This window comes from Bos indicus, chromosome 9, assembly GCF_029378745.1.
Source record: "Bos indicus isolate NIAB-ARS_2022 breed Sahiwal x Tharparkar chromosome 9, NIAB-ARS_B.indTharparkar_mat_pri_1.0, whole genome shotgun sequence".
NCBI lineage: Eukaryota > Metazoa > Chordata > Mammalia > Artiodactyla > Bovidae > Bos > Bos indicus.
The window spans coordinates 38,555,051-38,573,503 of NC_091768.1; the positions used below are offsets into that span (position 1 = coordinate 38,555,051).

Genomic DNA, 18,453 nt, shown 5'->3' on the forward strand with positions numbered 1-18,453 from the left:
TAGGTGACGAGATTTTACATTGTGACTTGTTTAGATTTGTGCCAAGAGAGCCCCAATTAAGGTCTATGCTACAAGAACATTTTCAAGAATAATTTTTCAAGAAAAGACTTATAATCAAAACAGGTACTAGAATGAATGGAAAATCTGATGTATGTAATCTGGAGAACTGTATGTATGTGCATATGTATAATAAATCTAATCAGCAATTAAGCCCTCCCATAAGAAAATCTCAAGGCTCAAATGGCTCCACTAGTGAATTCTCCAAAACACTTGAAGAAATAACTCCATTAGTATATAAATTCTTCCAGAAAATAGAAAAATTGGAAATCCTCTGTTTTTCCATGAAGTCAACAAAATTTAGACATCAAATCCTAAGGACATTATAAACAAGGAAAAATATAAGCCAAATTCTCTCAGGAACAAAGATGTGAAAATCCGATCAAAAAATTGGCCAATCAAATCTAGCATACATAAAATTGGTAATACATGATCAAGTTAGGTTTATTCCAGAATTTCAATATTTTAACATTTAAAACATTAGTAGCAATTCACCACATTTACCAGACATAGGAGACCACTCATATGCTTATCTCACTACTTTCAGGAAGATCATTTAACAAAATTCAGTACCCACTCATGTTTTAAAAAAACTCATAGCAAACTAGGAATAGAAGGAAACTTCCATAATCTAACAAGGAAGAATAAAATAATATTCAGCAAGTATATATTCATACTGAAATATTGAAAGCTTCCCCATTAGGATTGGAAATAAGACAAGGATGACCCACATTATCAATTCATTGTGTAAGTACCTAGTTTAATTCTGGGTAAAACAATTAGAAATTAACTTTTAAAATAACACTGTTTGCCATAACAAAATACCTAGGAATAAATCTGATGAAAGATGCTAAGGATCTTTACACATCAAACTATAGTACACTACTGAAGAAATTAAAAGATGAAATAAATAAATAGAGATCAAAAGGAGAATTTAGATCTAAGGAAGAATAAATAAAAACTGTATTATATTTATATATATTTAATATATATAAATACATATACATTTTTATATAATAAAAACTTCCATTAAATGAAAGTTTTTATTATATTAAAAACTCTATAAACTGTATTATTTATATATGTTTTTGTTCAGTTGCTCAGTTATGTCTGACTCTTTGCAACCCCATGGACTGCAGCAGGCCATGTTTCCCTGTCGTTCATCATCTCCCAGAGTTTGCTCAAACTCAGGTCCTTTGAGTCGGTAAGGCTGTACAACCATTTCGTCCTCTGTCGTCTCCTTCTCCTTCTGCCTTCAATCTTTCCCAGCATCAGGGTCTTTTCCAATGAGTCAGCTCTTCGAAACAGGTGCCCAGAGTATTGGCGCTTCAGCTTCAGCATCTGTCCTTCTAATGAATATTCAGGGTTGATTTCCCTTAGGATTGACTGGTTTGAGCTCCTTGCAATCCAAGGGACTCTCAAGAGTCTTCTCCAATATCACAGTTCGAAAGCATCAATTCTTCAGCACTCAGCCTTCTTTATGGTCCAACTCTCACATCCATAATGACTACCACAACAATCATAGCTTTGACTACACGGACCTTTGTCAGCAAACTCTCTCTCTTTTTTAATACGTTGTCTAGATTTGTCATAGCTTTTCTTCCGAGGAGCAAACATCTTTTAATTTCATGGCTACAGTCACCATCCACAGTGATTTTGAAGCCCAAGAAAATAGTCTGTCACTGTTTCCACTGTTTCCACTGTTTCCCCATCTATTTGCCATGAAGCAATGGGACTGGATGCCATGATCTTAGTTTTTGACTGTTGAGTTTTAAGCCAGCTTTTTCACTCTCCTCTTTTGCCTTCATCAAGTGGCTGTCTAGTTTCTCTTGGCTTTCTGCCATGAGGATGGTGTCATCTGCACATCTGAGGTTATTAATATTTCTTCCAGCAATCTTGATTCCAGCTTGTACTTCATTCAGCCCAACGTTTCTCATGAGGTACTCTGCATATAAGTTAAATAAGCAGGATGACAGTATACAGCCTGACGTACTCCTATTCCAATTTTGAACCAGTCCATTGTTCCTTGTCTGGTTCTAACTGTTGCTTCTTAGCCTGCATACAGGTTAGGCGGCAGGTAAGGTGGTCTGGTATTCCCATCTCTTGAAGAATTTTCCACAGTTTGTTGTGATCCACATAGTCAGAGGCTTTAGCATAGTCAATGAAGCAGAAGTAGATGTTTTCCTGGAACTCTCTTGCTTTCTCTATGATCCAGTGGATGTTGGCAATTTGATCTCTGGTTCCTCTGTCTTTTCTAAATCCGGCTTGTACATATAGAAGTTCTTGGTTCATGTACTGTTGAAGCCTAGCTTGAAGGATTTTGAGCATTACCTTGCTAGCATGTGAAAGGAGTGCAATTGTTTATTTATGAGTGTAATGTATTATATATATATATAGTTTTTATATAACTTACATTAAGTGTGGGCTTCCCTAGTGGCTCAGACGGTAAAGCGTCTGTCTGCAATGCAGGAGACCCGGGTTTGATCCCTGGGTTGGGAAGATCCCCTGGAGAAGGAAATGGCAGCCCACTCCAGTATTCTTGCCTGGAAAATTCCATGGACCGTGAAGCCTGGTAGGTTACCGTCCATGGGGTCGCAAAGAGTCAAACACGACTGAGTGACTTCACTTTTACTTTACATTAAGTGGAAGATTTGAATTTGTAAAAATAAGAGTTACTGCCAGAATATATCTGTAGATTCAATATAATTGCAATTAAAGTACCAGAACTGTATATACACATATGGGATGTTTCTAGAATTTCTTTGGAAATGAGCGTGGATAGGGTAGGCAAGAATAGCCAGCACAGTCTTAAAGAACAAAAAAACAGTTGGAAGATTTAAACTACTCAAGACTTTTAACTGTACAGAAATTAAGACAGTGATACAAAAGATATAAAAAATTATAATATTCTGTCAGATCAGCCCTGGGATTTCTTTGGAAGGAATGATGCTAAAGCTGAAACTCCAGTACTTTGGCCACCTCATGCGAAGAGTTGACTCATTGGAAAAGACTCTGATGCTGGGAGAGATTGGGGGCAGGAGGAGAAGGGGACGACAGAGGATGAGATGGCTGGATGGCATCACTGACTCGATGGATGTGAGTCTGAGTGAACTCCGGGAGTTGGTGATGGACAGGGAGGCCTGGAGTGCTGCGATTCATGGGGTCACAAAGAGTCAGACACGAATGAGCAACTGATCTGATCTGATCATTTCTTTTGAATAAAGCTTAAACATAGACACAGCTAAGGAACAGAGGTAGGACTACGTTCGGGTAAGCATGGAGGTCCCAGGAAACCTTAAAGGGCTAACCATGCTCTTTTTGTTGCCCTGGGTATTGGTTATATTTGGCGTTCAGTTTGGGAAAATTCATCAAGCCATGTGTACCATTTTCTAGATGCGTGTTGTGTATCAATTAAAATTTTATTAAAACAAGTAAGAAAAAAGAACTATTCTTATCTAACCAGTCTGCTCTTAATCAGCTGTGCATCTAGGTGTTATTAGTCATAGCAGTACTATATTTTTCAATCAAAAAATTAGCCATTATCTCTATACCTTTATGAGTTACTTTATGACATCCTATATCACTCCCAAGCAGTGTTACAGGTTTTCTGCAGTCCTTTACCTCTTAACTGAAGTACCACTTCCCAGAATTGGCGTTCTATGTTTATATCATATTCAGAATATTGCAGATGACTGCATTGTACAAGGGGCTTCCCTGATAGCTCAGTTGGTAAAGAATCCCCCTGCAATGCAGGAGACCCTAGTTCGACCCACTCCAGTATCCTAGCCTGGAGAATTCCATGGACTACATAGTGCATGGAGTCGCAAAGAGTCGGACATGACAACGACTTTCACTTCACTTCATTTCCATGGTACAAACCAGAATTTTTTTCGTTGAAACAGAGATTTCACCACCCCACCCCCCCAGTCTTTGCCCTGCTTGTACTCTTTTGGCTTCTCCTCCACAGGCAGTGATGAGGCAGTGGTGGATACCAGCAGGCGCGTGGGAGGAGCCCTAGCAAGGAAGAGTGCTCTCAGAGACAGATTAAATGATGCCATGAAAAGACTGCAGGCCGCAGAGAGAGGTGAGGGTCCCAACCAAAACGTAAGCTCTTCTGTTTGTTCACTAATATTAAGGGAAACCTCTGAGGAAAGAGTAGGTGATTCCCTGCTTATTAATCTTTTTATAAATAGTATTGCTTTCTGATGACAAAAGAAACTTCGTTTATCTCACACACACACACACACACACACACACACACACACACACAAAAGTCCTGAAAGATAATAAAAGCTGTAGCTACATCACCTAGGGATGACAATTAAATTTAAGAGCATTTTCCTCCAGTCTTGTGTGTGTGGGGGTGTGGGTGTGTGTGTATGTGTGTGTGAATGAGATCAGGATGTTTATACTGTTGGGTAACCTACTTGTGAACATTCCTTTTCATTAACAAATAAGCCCCAATTTGGTTATTGGGTTTCTCTGACCCCAGCAATAAACAGCTGCTCTCTGTTACATGGCATGTCTTTCTTATAATGCAAGCAGAGAGACCACCTAGCCAGAGAGGGAAACAAGAGCACTCATGTTGCCTAATCTGAAACTATGGGGGTATCTCAGAAAGATGTAATGGGAAGCAGATGTGCCTTTCCCAGCATAGTGAAAGTTAGCACATTACTGCTGGATGTGGGGTTTCACTACACGGAGCAAATCCGGCAGCAGTACCACCGGACACCAAAGCCCTGGCCAGATGGGTCCATCTGATTGGCGTCATCAGAGCTACTACATGCTAAGCCCTGGGCTGCATTTTACAAACATCATCTCATGTGGGAAAGTATTGCTTTTAGGCTGATGTGAACCCCAAGGCTTGTCAAGTCTGGGGAGCTTGCTCTGAAAGGTACAGCAACACAAAGACGATGACCCAGGATTCAAAGCCACAACCGTCACGAGTTCAGAGCGTGAGAGGTTGAGTTAAATGTTTCTCTGGTTAAAAAAAAAAAAAAAAAAAGAAGAAGAAGAAGCTAAACCTCACCTGAGAGATTGTTAATTGTTTTTATTTACAGAATTAATGCATGCCCATTGTAGAAAAATTAGAAAATATGGATAACAAAAGAGAAAAAACAAGGGAAATCTGTTATAATTTCATTATCTAGGAAACAAACGTTTTGTTGTAAACTTGTTTTTATTTTAAATATATAACTTAAAAATTGCACTATAGATCTCTTTTGAAACTTACTTTTCTTATTCAAAAATACCTTTTCTTACCAATTTATGTCTGTACTAGAGCATCATTTTTATGGCAGAAGGAAAGTGATATTTACAGTGGATTTCAAGCAAACATTTTATGAGTTAGTATCTCATACACATTTTGTATAGTTTTCTCACCAGGTCTCTAACTTGAAGTAATACTACTCTTTAAAAAAAAATTACCTCTAATTTGGAAATGTTTTAAATGAACTACATTATTTTATTGAGACTTTAGAGTCTTTCAATCTCATTTGTCAATACTGTTTACAGTATTCTTATGCACCTAACTTACACCATGATTAACATGCATATAAAGGTCTCAGTTTGACTGAAAAGCCTGAATTTGAGGTCTGTTTCATCCCAGTGATTAAATGAGTATTCATGATCCCATCAAAGGCCCTACTTCTTTGCAAAATAAATGTCCTTGTGCTCTGTGTGAAGGTGATGCCCAGCAGCGCCTGGGTCAGTCCCAGCTGATCACCGCGGAAGCTAACAAGACCACAATGGAAGTCCAGGAGGCAACCGCCCCGATGGCTAGCAACCTAACCAACTGGTCACAGAATCTCCAAAGTTTTGACTCTTCTGCTTACAACACTGCCGTGGACTCTGCCAGAGATGCAGGTATCACCTAGCAACTTCACAACCTGCATCCAGTTGAGGGACTGGTCATTAAACCCTGCATATCTTTCGTTAAGAAGCAGTGTTTTTTCATTTGAGTTTTAGATTAGAATGTTGTAGAAGTTAACTTGTGTGCTTAGTCGCTCAGTCACATCTGACTCTTTGCGACCCCATGGACTATGGCCCACCAGGCTCCTCTGTCCAGGCAAGAATACTGGAGTGGGTTGCCATACAAAACAAGTAAATAAAAAGGCATATTGTAATATGAGAGTTCATAAAGACTCTAAAGTGGCTCCATTTCTCTGAGAGAATTGAGGGGAGAGAAACCCTGTTTTGTACACATTTTCATAACCAACATTTAATGCAATGCTTTAAATGTACTCTACTGCCTTTAATGTTAAAGACTGTTATACTATATAATAATAGTCATTTTATAGTATGGCTCTTGTGGTCAGTGATCCAAATAACATACACTTACCTCTGTATTAATAAACACACTAAACTGATAGTAGCTAATTATTTACCTAATTTCTTTCCTTTTGTTGGAGAAGCAGTTTGTTTCCTAAGTACAGAAAAGAGATGTTTCCTAGGTCCTCACTGAAATAGTCTCCTGAAGCATGAAAATGAAAGTAGCTCAGTTGTGTCTGACTCTTTACAACCCCATGGACTGTACAGTCCATGGAATTCTCCAGGCCAGAATTCTGGAGTGGGTAACCTTTCCCTTCTCCAGGGGATCTTCCCAACTCAGAGATCACACCCAGGTCTCCCACATTACAGGTGGATTCTTTACCAGCTGAGGCTCCAAGGAAGCCCTGTTCTCCTGAATCTGAGTTTAATTTGGCTCCAGGAAGAGGCTTGCTTTTGCTCAGCTGCTCATGCTCGGTGACCATGCCCTGCCCTTAGCTAGGAGTTTGCCCAGAGGTATTTGTTTTCTACTCCAGTGGTTCTCAAACACGAGTGTGCATCAGAACCACCTGGACCCCATCCCCATATTGCTGGTCTGGGGACCACACATTGAGAACCACTGCTTCAGTCCATGAAACTTTTAAGAAAGCTATGCTATTCTCTGTTTTGGATTTTTTTTTTTTCCATCAAATTGTATCCTCATGATTTGTGCTCTTTTCTCTGTGTAAATTATATATCCCCTCCTCCTCCCCCCCCCACACGAAAAGAAAATAACCTTAAAAATCAGTATGGTCTGCTCATACTACCACCTTTGTCTAGGATCATAGATCATGACTCCCCAGCCCCCAACCTTGGCACCACTGCCACTTTTCCGGGCATGCTCCCTTATTTCTTCCATCCAGCTCTGCTGCTGCTGGGACCACTGCAGTTGGCATTGTGATGTGTGAACAGGCATCTTAGGAAAAAACCTTCCCTCCCACCCCACCTTGCCCAACATTTCTTTTGACCTGTTATATCAGTTAGAAATGTAAGCAGAGCTTGTGCTCTTTAGTGAAACATCTGTGTACTTGTCATGGGTCCCACCCTTTAGAAATGTACATTGTATATCAGCTTGCTCTGCATACAATTTATAGATCAATATGTATTGTAAACATTGCAGGATAGAAACTGATTATGCTTTGGACTTAACTATTAATTTTTTAGAATTAAATATAGTTTCATTATTTTCTTATAAAATTAGTTTCTTATAGTTCTACCAGAAATAACCATGCATTTGTTATCTCTTCACCTGATTGCTGAAATAGACTTAACTACTGAGATATCTACTCAAATGATTCATTTTTATTAACCACAGTTGGAAACCTGACAGAGGTTGTCCCTCAGCTCCTGGATCAGCTTCGTACGGTAGAACAGAAGCGGCCTGCAAGCAATGTTTCCGCCAGCATCCAAAGGATCCGAGAGCTCATTGCTCAGACCAGAAGTGTTGCCAGCAAGGTAACCAGTGAAAAGAGTCATTATCAGTCACTCGGTGATAAGGACAGCGTGAGGCTGAGCTTAGATCCTTGGGCAGCTTCCAGAGCTGGGAACTTTCTACTGTATTATCCAGCTTGATAGTTCTCAGCTCCATCTGTTCATTAGACTCAGCGAGGAGATTTGAAAACCAAACCAATTCCTGGTCCCAACCATAAAGCAATAATCGGGCTCTCTAGATGAGGGCTCAAAACCTGTGTGTTTTTTTTTGTTTTTTTTGAAGCTCCTCAGTGATTCTTAATGGGTAGCCAAGATTCAGAGGTATACATTTAGCCTAGTCAACATAGCTCATAGAGCAAAAGGAAACAAAGAAGGCCAACCCCAATTAAAGACTCCATTTTACTATTGCTATTCATTATCCTAACAGCTATATTTATGTAATTACTAAATGCAATATTCTTGCCCATTTGCCTTTTCAAAGAATTCTCTGGCACAGCACAGATGATATGAAACTTTTACTGACCTCTCCACAGGCATAACACATAGCAGCTAAACTGAACAATTTCAACAAAGCCCCCATTCTGACATGCTACACAGAAGCAATACAACACCGTAACTAGTGCCAGCAGTGATAGGAAATATCCTAACACAACAATCAACATTTTCACTGTGGCACAACAGGGCTTGTTCTTGGCCCCTTTTCTAATTTGTTTTTTATTCATTTATAGACCACCATGATTTTTTTAACAACCAAATTGTATGGTTTTATTTTCTCAATTGCGAGTCAACCTGAACAGACTATTGGCCCTAATTATGGACAGAATTAAGAACTGGAAATCAACTGTTTTGTAATGAAGGAAATTATTACTGCTAAATATACCCAACTTTTAAATAATATATGGTAATTAGCCCTACGCCACAAATCACCTTTTAGATACCTTGGAGAACATTTCAAAAAAGATTTATTGTCAGTAAATGGCATTTCCAAAGCTAGGTTTCTGTGAATGCCTTCTGGTACTTTTATTTCTATGGAGTAGAATTTAGGAGCCTTAATCACCTAAAACCATTTTCTGAAGAAAGTCCTGGCAATGCCTTGGGGAACCCACACAGCTCCCCAAAGGGAGATGCTTTCTAATACAGATAGATATCTTTTCAAACTCTCAATTTTTACAGACTTTAACCCCATATACTACTTGATTATTTACTAAGATGTATTGTATTCTTCTCAACTGGCCACATAGGACAGCTGCACTTTAGGCACTTGGAAATATAATCGTGAACTCACTGGCCATCAATATTAACTAAATTAATATTAGTCAATTGATGTAATATATCTAATTATTCATAAATATTTGCATAATGGCATGAATATACACAGTCCTTACACTTCTGAATATTCTGAAAATCACCTTGAATCAGACCAGGTCGGCATGTCATATTGGGCCTCTTAGAAATGCATTTTCTGAATTGTGCTTCATTGTGATGCCTTTCTAAGGATTATTATAAGGAATGTCTTAATGAAGTCATCATTACAGTTATTATGATAGAGCCAGACACTGGAAAACACTTTATAGTTACCTTGTTTCATCCTCTTAACAAATCTTTTGTCCTCATTTAACGATGAGGAAACTGCAGGTTTAAGTGATTTGCTCATGGTTCCACAGCTAGTAAGTGGTAGAGCCAGATTTCAAGACCTCATATAAGACTTAGAAGCTGAGTCTAGACCCCTCCCAACTGTCTAAACATGGTCTAGGATACTGCTCACAGCCTCACCAGCGCTCCTCTTTTGAAGACCCTAGGGAGAAGGTCCTAGCTGTATTAGAACCCAAGATTAGTTATTATTCTCCTGATCAGTTAGTTGTTAAATTTATGGGCCTTGTGAATTGTATAACAAAGTATCCTTTCAAGCTGTTTAGTTCACTTTAACCAAATAGGTAGTTCATTGTGGAATTCATATTTACCCTCATTCTTAGACCTACTTTGTTGCCTTTTTGTTTTGCCTTTTTCTTTCACCTAGCTTTAAATTTAAGCTGTATTATCTTCTTTATATCCTTTCTCCAACAAGATAAGGACATAAGTAAACAAAGGCTTGGAGGTCATGAGTAAAGCTCAGAGACCGACTAAGAAATGAGGGAAGCCCACTGAGAACCATGGGAAAGCACTATGCCCATTTCTGTACTGCTGCGCTTTAATGAAATAATTTTCTAACTTCAGATCCAAGTCTCCATGATGTTTGATGGCCAGTCAGCAGTCGAGGTGCACCCCAGAGCCAGCATGGATGACTTAAAGACCTTTACATCTCTGAGCCTGTACATGAAGCCTCCTCCTGTGAAGCAGTCGGAACTGGCTGTGACTGCAGATCAGTTCATCCTGTACCTCGGAAGCAAAAACGTAAGAGCAAGTGGTTTTACAAGATGGAATTACATTAAAAGGAAAGATAAGTGCTTTTCTCTTGCCTCAAAAAAAAAAACTACCTGTGCAAACAAACAAAATTCCCATTCTAGCACCTCAGAAGGTGTAGATCAGAAGGCCAAGACTAAAGTAGCAATTCCTTCTTTGTGTGGGACAGGTAATTCTTCCTCTGTGGGGGATATTTCTGTGGTTTCCTCATATCACCCTCACACTGCAAACTCAGGAGTCTGAATGCTGCATTTCAAAGACATCCAGAGTACAGAGACTTACTATATTTAATGCTGAACCCTGCTTGAAGGTATACAGCAGTCGGTATTGGCAGGCAGCATTATATTTCCAGATTAATGAAACAAGGTTAGCACCTTCCGGGCAGCCATCAAATGTCCACAAGCCCAGAGTTGCTTGCCTTCCTGTCCAGGGTATACTTAGACAGGCACAGAGGGGTGTGGTGGGGGTGGGTAGTGGGCAGGGGCTTCACACTGATGCAGCCATAGGGAGGCTGGAAAGAAGGAGGCGCTGCCCAGTCTAACAGGCACTCTGGTAATAATTCAAGCCAGATATGCCTTATAGACAGCCAAACATTTAGATTGCTAATTGTCCTTTAAAGAAATGAGAACAAAAATGATATTCATTCATATAAATTTTATTTACAAGACTTCTTAACATTTCAGGCCAAAAAAGAGTACATGGGTCTTGCAATCAAAAATGACAACCTGGTGTACGTTTATAATTTGGGAACTAAGGATGTAGAGATTCCCTTGGACTCGAAGCCTGTCAGTACCTGGCCTGCTTACTTCAGCATTGTCAAGATTGAAAGGTAAAGTGAATCCATGATGCAGGGCTGATCTGCACATTTTGTAAGAAATCTGTTGAATGCACTCACGCACACACAGATACATATACACAGTCTTTCTGTGGATGTTGCTCCTCTTTCTTCCATTATTTATGTATTTCTTCACAAGTACCTTGGTAGAAAACAAAAAATTAGAAAAAATAGTCATTACTTCTAAATAGAAATCTGATTATTAATTGTTTTTTTTTAATCTGGCCAATCCACAAATCCAGTTCCAAGGTGGACTGTGGTTTTTCCCCTTCCCATTGATTGTTGACATTATGTAAATGCTTACAAAAATGACAAAATCAAGTCACCAAGTCTGTGATGAAGGGATTTTCACATTTTGACATTAAAAAAAAAAAAAAAACACATATTTTATACAAATTATCTGGATACTAAGGAGTGAAAATTCTTTATCTGAACAGGGTAGGAAAACATGGAAAGGTGTTTTTAACAGTCCCAAGTCTAAGTAGCACTGCAGAGGAAAAGTTTATTAAAAAGGGAGAATTTGCTGGAGATGACTCCCTGTTGGATCTGGATCCCGAAGATACTGTGTTTTATGTTGGGGGCGTGCCATCAAACTTCAAGGTGAGCTATCCAGCCATATTTTTACTTAATTGCAAATCTACAATGATTGTTTTTAGAAGTCCATAACACCTACAGTGACTCGGGGTTGATTGGAAACCTTGATACATTAAAAACAGAGTTTAGGTCAGTGGGTGGTAGAATTCTGAATCAGGGTCTGTAAATATGCTGTGTAAATCTGATCTCTGCTACATATATTTTCATAGTGTCAAATACTTTCATGCTATAGCTAAAACTTGAATATCAAATGTGTTTCATCCTGTTACCTGCATTTATAATTAATATTACCCGACCTACTGCAAGAATGCCTGTACCTTGTAGGTTTATAGCTAGTCTTCAGGTGTACAGATGACAGTTTCAAAAACTCAGTTATTCCAGCTGATACACAAGCAGGAAATGAAATACCTGGGATGTGGGAGGGGGTAGGATCTAGGGAGACAGATGAGACCTGATGAAGGGCAGATTCAGGAAGGGCCCAAGAAGATAAGGAGTTGATCTACAATTTCAGGTGCAGAACTATTACTCACTAGTTAGAGGCACAATATTGAACTTCTCTGAGATTTACTTTCTCTCTATCTGAGGACAGGAATACCTACCTCATGGAGCTAGTGTGAGGATGGACTTTGGTCATGAATCCATTGTCAGGCGAGTGACTGGCACATAGTATATGCTCAGTAAACCCACACCCTCTCTGCTAAGATAGGAACAACTGAACAATCATTCTATATCTGAATGGTTTAACATAGAATAGACACAAACTCAGGTCTAGAATGATATTTCTGTCAATGGGAAGGTCCCCTTGACCTTTGTCTCCCAGCCTGATCTGTGTGGACTAGATGGAATGTAGTCATGGGAGAATTGACTTCACTTTGTTTCACAGCTCCCTGCTAGCTTAAACCTGCCTGGCTTTGTTGGCTGCCTGGAATTGGCCACTTTGAATAATGATGTGATCAGCTTGTACAACTTTAAGCACATCTATAATATGGACCCCTCCAAATCAGTGCCCTGTGCCAGGTAAGAGCATGCTAAGAGCACTGAAAATTTGGTGGCTATGCAAGAACTGCAAATAGGACAAGTGTGGGTCAATACTCAGGTTTTCAGTCTTTTCTTGGGGAAAACGAATTTTGAAACTGCTTAATAGTCATGCATGTAAACAACTTTTCAGTTCTTCTCTATCATAACGAGCATGCACAATTTTTAAAAAGTTAAACTCCTAAATTGCAGCTTTGGTTTTGGATTACAGAAACTAGGGTCTCACTAGAACCTTCTGTTATCTTAGCACACAGGATGCTAAGAAAAAAAATCCATCACAGACAGTTTTTTTTAAATGCTTCTTTATGTCTCACATGCAGACATCAGGACTTCATTTAAATGCTATAAGACCCATGGGAAATGTCATGAGAATGGGTTGAAAAGAACCTCATTTGAAAGCATAACAGATACTGTCATGTTTATATGATCCTCGCATTTTTATTTCAGAGACAAACTGGCCTTTACGCAGAGTCGGGCTGCCAGCTATTTCTTCGATGGCTCTAGTTATGCCATAGTGAGGGATATCACAAGGAGAGGGAAGTTTGGTCAGGTGACTCGCTTTGACATCGAAGTCAGAACACCAGCTGACAATGGCCTCGTGCTCCTCATGGTCAATGGAGTGAGTAGAAAGTCCTACATCTTCTCCCTTACTGCCTTTACTTTCCACCATTTGTGTTTCTAGGAACCTTCCCAAGTTGAGTGTGTCATGCAATAAAGCTGAAGGTTTAGTTTATAGAGAAAAATTGGTTTTCTTTTCCTGCAGGGACATGATGTCAGCAGTAAGTAAAAGCAGCCATGAAATGGCATTTCCCTGCACTATATTTTTAGATGTATATTAAATATAATACATTCAATAAACTAAGAGAACTTTGATGAAAATCAGCACCAAGATCTAAATGAGCATCAGTTCAGTCACTCAGTGGTGTCCAACTCTTTGTATATGTCTACAGAAATTTAGCACTTACTTTTTAAATCATATGCCCTAATCAGTTAAAAAAGAGTTTGAATGCTTAACATATGTGTGTGTATATATATATATGCATTTCTTTATTAATGATATACACATACTATATATGAATATAATATTCAAAACTAGGAGAAATATAATTTATATAAATATAAAATGTTGAAATAAATGCAAATGTAAAATGGTGGTAGTGGTTTAGCCACTAAGTCGTGTCCAATTCTTGTGACCCCATGGATAGTAGCCCTCCAGGCTCCTCTGTTCATGAGATTCTCCAGGCAAGAATACAAAGAAGTTTAAAAATTTATTTTTATTTTGCTAGTGACACAAAAATTATTAATGGTAGTGTTAGTGAGAACAATGTAATTAAATATGTTAAAGTATTTTTAAAGTCACATTAAATTCTTTGTGATACTAAAGTCTTATCATGAGTCTAGTTTATTCTAGTACTGGGTTTTATTGGCTATCATAACTAGACAAGATAACTCATATTAAAAAAAAGTAGGAAGTATATCATTGGCTATGCTTAGTAAATCATGATATCATTATTATTTCATTCACTGATTGGCAGAAGTTGTCTTTGAAAATGGCTGGCACATTTTCATCTTCCCTGATGTCAGTTCTTAGAAGCTAATCAGATAGTATATCATTTTGTAAACTTCAACAGAAGAATTCAAGACCATTAAAAATCTTCATTTGAAAAACTTTTAAACTTTAAAAAAAAAAAAACAACTTATTTTTTCCCAGAAAAGTTTTAGTAGAGTAGATATGAGAGTTTTTATGGTAGTACATAAAAACATGAAAAATTACATTGTTTTCATCAGCAAATTTACTTAACAGTAGAAAATTTTTCAGATTTTTTTTTTAAAAACCATCTCTCCAGAGTACAACTTTCTTCCCCACCAAAATAGTTTCTCCTTCATTGTTATAATGTCCCTACCTTGAAGCAACAGATCAAGTATATTTTTTAAGTAGCTAGGGGGGTTCATACTACTAAAAGACATTTGTCATCACAAATAAAAGTCAGTAAGTTTAGAATAATTCATTTTATAAAGCAAATGTGTAATGCTCTCAAAATTTGACCACATTTTTAGTAATTTATAGGAATTAATCTGAAAATATCTATGTGTCTCAGAATATTTTCACATCACAATATTTCAGTAGAAAATCATTATAAATATTCTATTATTAAGTGGCCTTATTCATAAATCCATGTAACCAGGTACCCATAACTGCAGTAATTGTAATAGGCTGCTGCTGCTGCGTCACTATAGTCGTGTCCGACTCTGTGTGACCCCAGAGACGGCAGCCCACCAGGCTCCTCTGTCCCTGGGATTCTCCAGGCAAGAACACCGGAGTGGGTTGCCATTTCCTTCTCCAATGCATGAAAGTGAAAAGTGAAAGTGAAGTCGCTCAGTCGTGTCCAACTCTTAGCAACCCCATGGACTGCAGCCTACCAGGCTCCTCCATCCATGGGATTTTCCAGGCAAGAGCACTGGAGTTGGGTGCCACTGCCTTCTCCGTGTAATAGGCTAAACACAAAGAAATCAGTGCAGAGTGGGCCGTGGCCCACCTTCAAGTGTGGAACTTCATTCTCAAAGTGTGAATCTGAATCCTTTGAAAACCCACTCAAAGGAGAAAATGAAGGTCCACAGTAAATCTATGTATTAAATATTAAAAGTTGGCTTCTCTATTTTAGAGTTTTAAAATGAGTATAAATAGAAGTTGAAATGTTTTCTTTCTATCCCCCAGTGGATTGTGTACCACATTCTTAGGAGTATATAAACTCTGTCCAAGAGATCACTTTCAGTGAAATTGGGACTTTACCATCACCACCTCAATGAACATAAACGTGAACAAACTCCAGGAGATAGTTAGGGTTGGGGAGTCGGACACGACTTAGCAACTGAACAACAACCATAATACTTTATTCTTCATATCCACTGAATTCTTGTGTCTATGAACTATCTTCTAAAACAAGCAAGCCTGACCAGTAAATTACTTGAGTGTTATAGAATTACTTTGGTTGTTGAATATCATGTGATCTAAGTGCATAATAATTCCATGTTTATTTATGTAAATCCAGTGTTACAGAAGTGGGCCTTCTTTTCCTTTTATCTGTATTTACTGATAATTTTCCAAGATTCTTTTCAGTATACCTTGGAATTATTTTTCAGTGGTACCAATTTTGCCCTTAAAAATGAAATGTAGTCACATCTGTTGGCCTGTTACAACTTTCAAACATTGCCTTAAAATAGGGCTGTTGAATACATATGGCCTATAGTACTCTGTTTTCAAGATTGTTAAAAATCAATAAGGTAAATTTAAATTTTCATTAATTCACAAGTAAAAACAGTAGAAGATAATTGTTTTAAATTGTGTGTGAATATTAAAACTTTGGTATATTAGATGTAACTGCTGATCTGAATGTAGTTGTGATTTTTATTTCATAGTAAGAATTTAATGAGACTTCTGTAGTCTTCAGACAGTTTCAATAATAGAGAGTGTACTGTTATTTCTCAAATTCAGCTAAACCTGCTCTTTCATAATAGCAGACTCTCATGTCTACAGCTTTTTTTTCTTCTCCACAGAGTATGTTTTTCAGCTTGGAAATGCGCAGTGGTTACCTACATGTGTTCTATGACTTTGGATTTAGCAACGGCCCTGTGCATCTTGAAGACACATTAAAGAAAGCTCAAATTAATGATGCAAAATACCATGAGGTACTGATCATTGCAGTTTGAATGTGTTGTTTTATTTATATTTGGATCTATTGATCTAATCGCGTGGTCAAATGAGATAGGTGAGAAAGTAATTAAAATGAACACTTTCGCATATAAAAACCAATGAAAGGCCCTCATATACTCAACTCCAGGATAACATTTGCTTCAAAAGAGTGGACATTTTTATCATATTGGAGTTTCCAGTAAAAGAGTCAGTGAAGATACATTTTAATTGCTTCATTGATCAAAAGACTCCTTTGTTGACAATGAGAATGTAGATATAAAGCCATTTTGTTTTTGCTTTTTCCTTGAGTCCCATTAAATATCAAAAGAGTAGATATAAGTGAAGAATTTCCTTTTTAAACCTTTTCCCTGAAACTTAGAAAATAGTAACACAGGTTTTCTTATAAATGAGAACCCACAGAGAATGCTCATCTGTCTTGAAATAGATGTGCAGTATACTGATATTTCATCTGTTTTTACTAACAACTACTTTAAATCTATACTTTAATAAAATATGTAGAAGTCACAGTATTGTCTAAGTTAAACTAAAATGCAGAGTAGAGGCTATATTTCTCTTTTCAGTTCAAAGTCCATAGCCTTCATGAGGGTGGTTTACAACAGAAGAATATTTTAACTATTTCTCTGACTAGAATTTTCCCACATTCATTAAAGCTTATTGTGTCACCAAAAAATGACATCTGGCAACAGAAATCATCTGTTTACACTTTTTTCCTGAATCCCCTCAAAGGAGCAAAATATTAATTAAAAAGTTGATCTCATAACAGAATTTTTCTTGGGCTAGCTGTGAATCCATATGGAATCCTTCTCCAGCAAATGGGAACTTCTGGTAATATGACTAAGAGTTTTCATGTCTGTGAGTAAGGAAGGAAGACCTATTGCCCATTTTGTAAACAAATAAGCATAAGATCCTGGAAGCCCAGCTGTTACAACATAATTAAATAATTATGAATAATAATTAAATTATTATTAAATAATTAAAATACATAGCAGTCTTCAAAAAGCTGATTGTTAAGCAATGATCAGGACTTATTATGTATTATTTCTCCCAGATCTCAATCATTTACCACAATGATAAGAAAATGATTTTGGTAGTTGACAGACGACATGTCAAGAGCATGGATAATGAAAAGATGAAGATACCTTTTACAGACATATACATAGGAGGAGCTCCCCCAGAAATCTTACAATCAAGGTAAGCTTTTTTGTCCTTGTTAAGCTGTTTGTTCCTAATGCGCTGGGCTGAGGACTCCACATCCAGAAGAAGTGTAGTAAGTGTTTGAGCCTTCCCACCTACTACTTCTGTGCACATGTGCAAGGGCACACACACAGTCATACACCTGTGTGCCCTGTGCAGCCAGTCCTTGTGACCCCCTTAAATTAGCATCGGGTAAATGTGATCTACAAAAGGCTTTATGTGTTACTCTTAGAACATGGTCTAATGCAGTATTTCTCATCCACAAGAAGAAAGGTGGAGCATATGTGAAAGCAAAGAAGCATTGTGTCCATTTACTTTTGTTTTAGTATTAATTTAGAGTTATTTGAACTCTCAAATAGTATCTGAGAGTAAACCAAAATTTTAAGCCTGTTCCAGAAGTTGTGAATTAAATATGTTGTTGTTGTTTAGTTAATGAGTTGTGTCCGACTCTTTTGTGACTCCATGGTTTGTAGCCTGCCAGGCTTTTCTGTCTATCAGATTTCCCAGGCAAGAATATTGGAGTGAGTTGCCATTTCCTCCAAAAGGGGATCTTCTCTACCCAGAAATCAAACTTACGTCTCCTGCATTTGCAGGCAGATTCTTTACTGCTGAGCCACCAGGGAAGTATATGTGCATGTTAAGTCTCTTCAGTCGTATCAACTCTTTGCAACCCTATGGACAGTAGCTCACCAGGTTCCTCTGTCCATGGGATTCTCCACACATGAATACTGGAGTGAGCGGTCCTGCCCTCCTCAAGGGAATCTTCCCAATCCAGGGATAGAACCTATGTCTCCTGCCTTGGCAGGCGGGTTCTTTACCACTAGTGCTGCCTGGGAAACCCAAATTAAGTGTAATGAAATATTATTCTGATATATTAAAAAATTCAACT

The 18,453-nt window shown here is 38.0% G+C and overlaps 1 protein-coding gene across 4 annotated transcripts in view; it reads left to right on the forward strand.

Moving 5' to 3' along the window:
• Positions 1-18,453, forward strand: part of LAMA4 (laminin subunit alpha 4) — a 147,333-nt gene that overhangs the window by 103,376 nt on the left and 25,504 nt on the right. For all 4 annotated transcript variants that reach the window (XM_019967183.2, XM_070795945.1, XM_019967185.2 and 1 more), the window contains 10 exons: positions 4,025-4,141; positions 5,743-5,922; positions 7,679-7,818; positions 10,009-10,185; positions 10,878-11,023; positions 11,467-11,629; positions 12,507-12,640; positions 13,106-13,277; positions 16,214-16,345; positions 17,419-17,561. In XM_019967183.2, the coding sequence (XP_019822742.2) occupies positions 4,025-4,141; positions 5,743-5,922; positions 7,679-7,818; positions 10,009-10,185; positions 10,878-11,023; positions 11,467-11,629; positions 12,507-12,640; positions 13,106-13,277; positions 16,214-16,345; positions 17,419-17,561 (1,504 nt within the window). The remainder of the gene's footprint in view (positions 1-4,024; positions 4,142-5,742; positions 5,923-7,678; positions 7,819-10,008; positions 10,186-10,877; positions 11,024-11,466; positions 11,630-12,506; positions 12,641-13,105; positions 13,278-16,213; positions 16,346-17,418; positions 17,562-18,453) is intronic.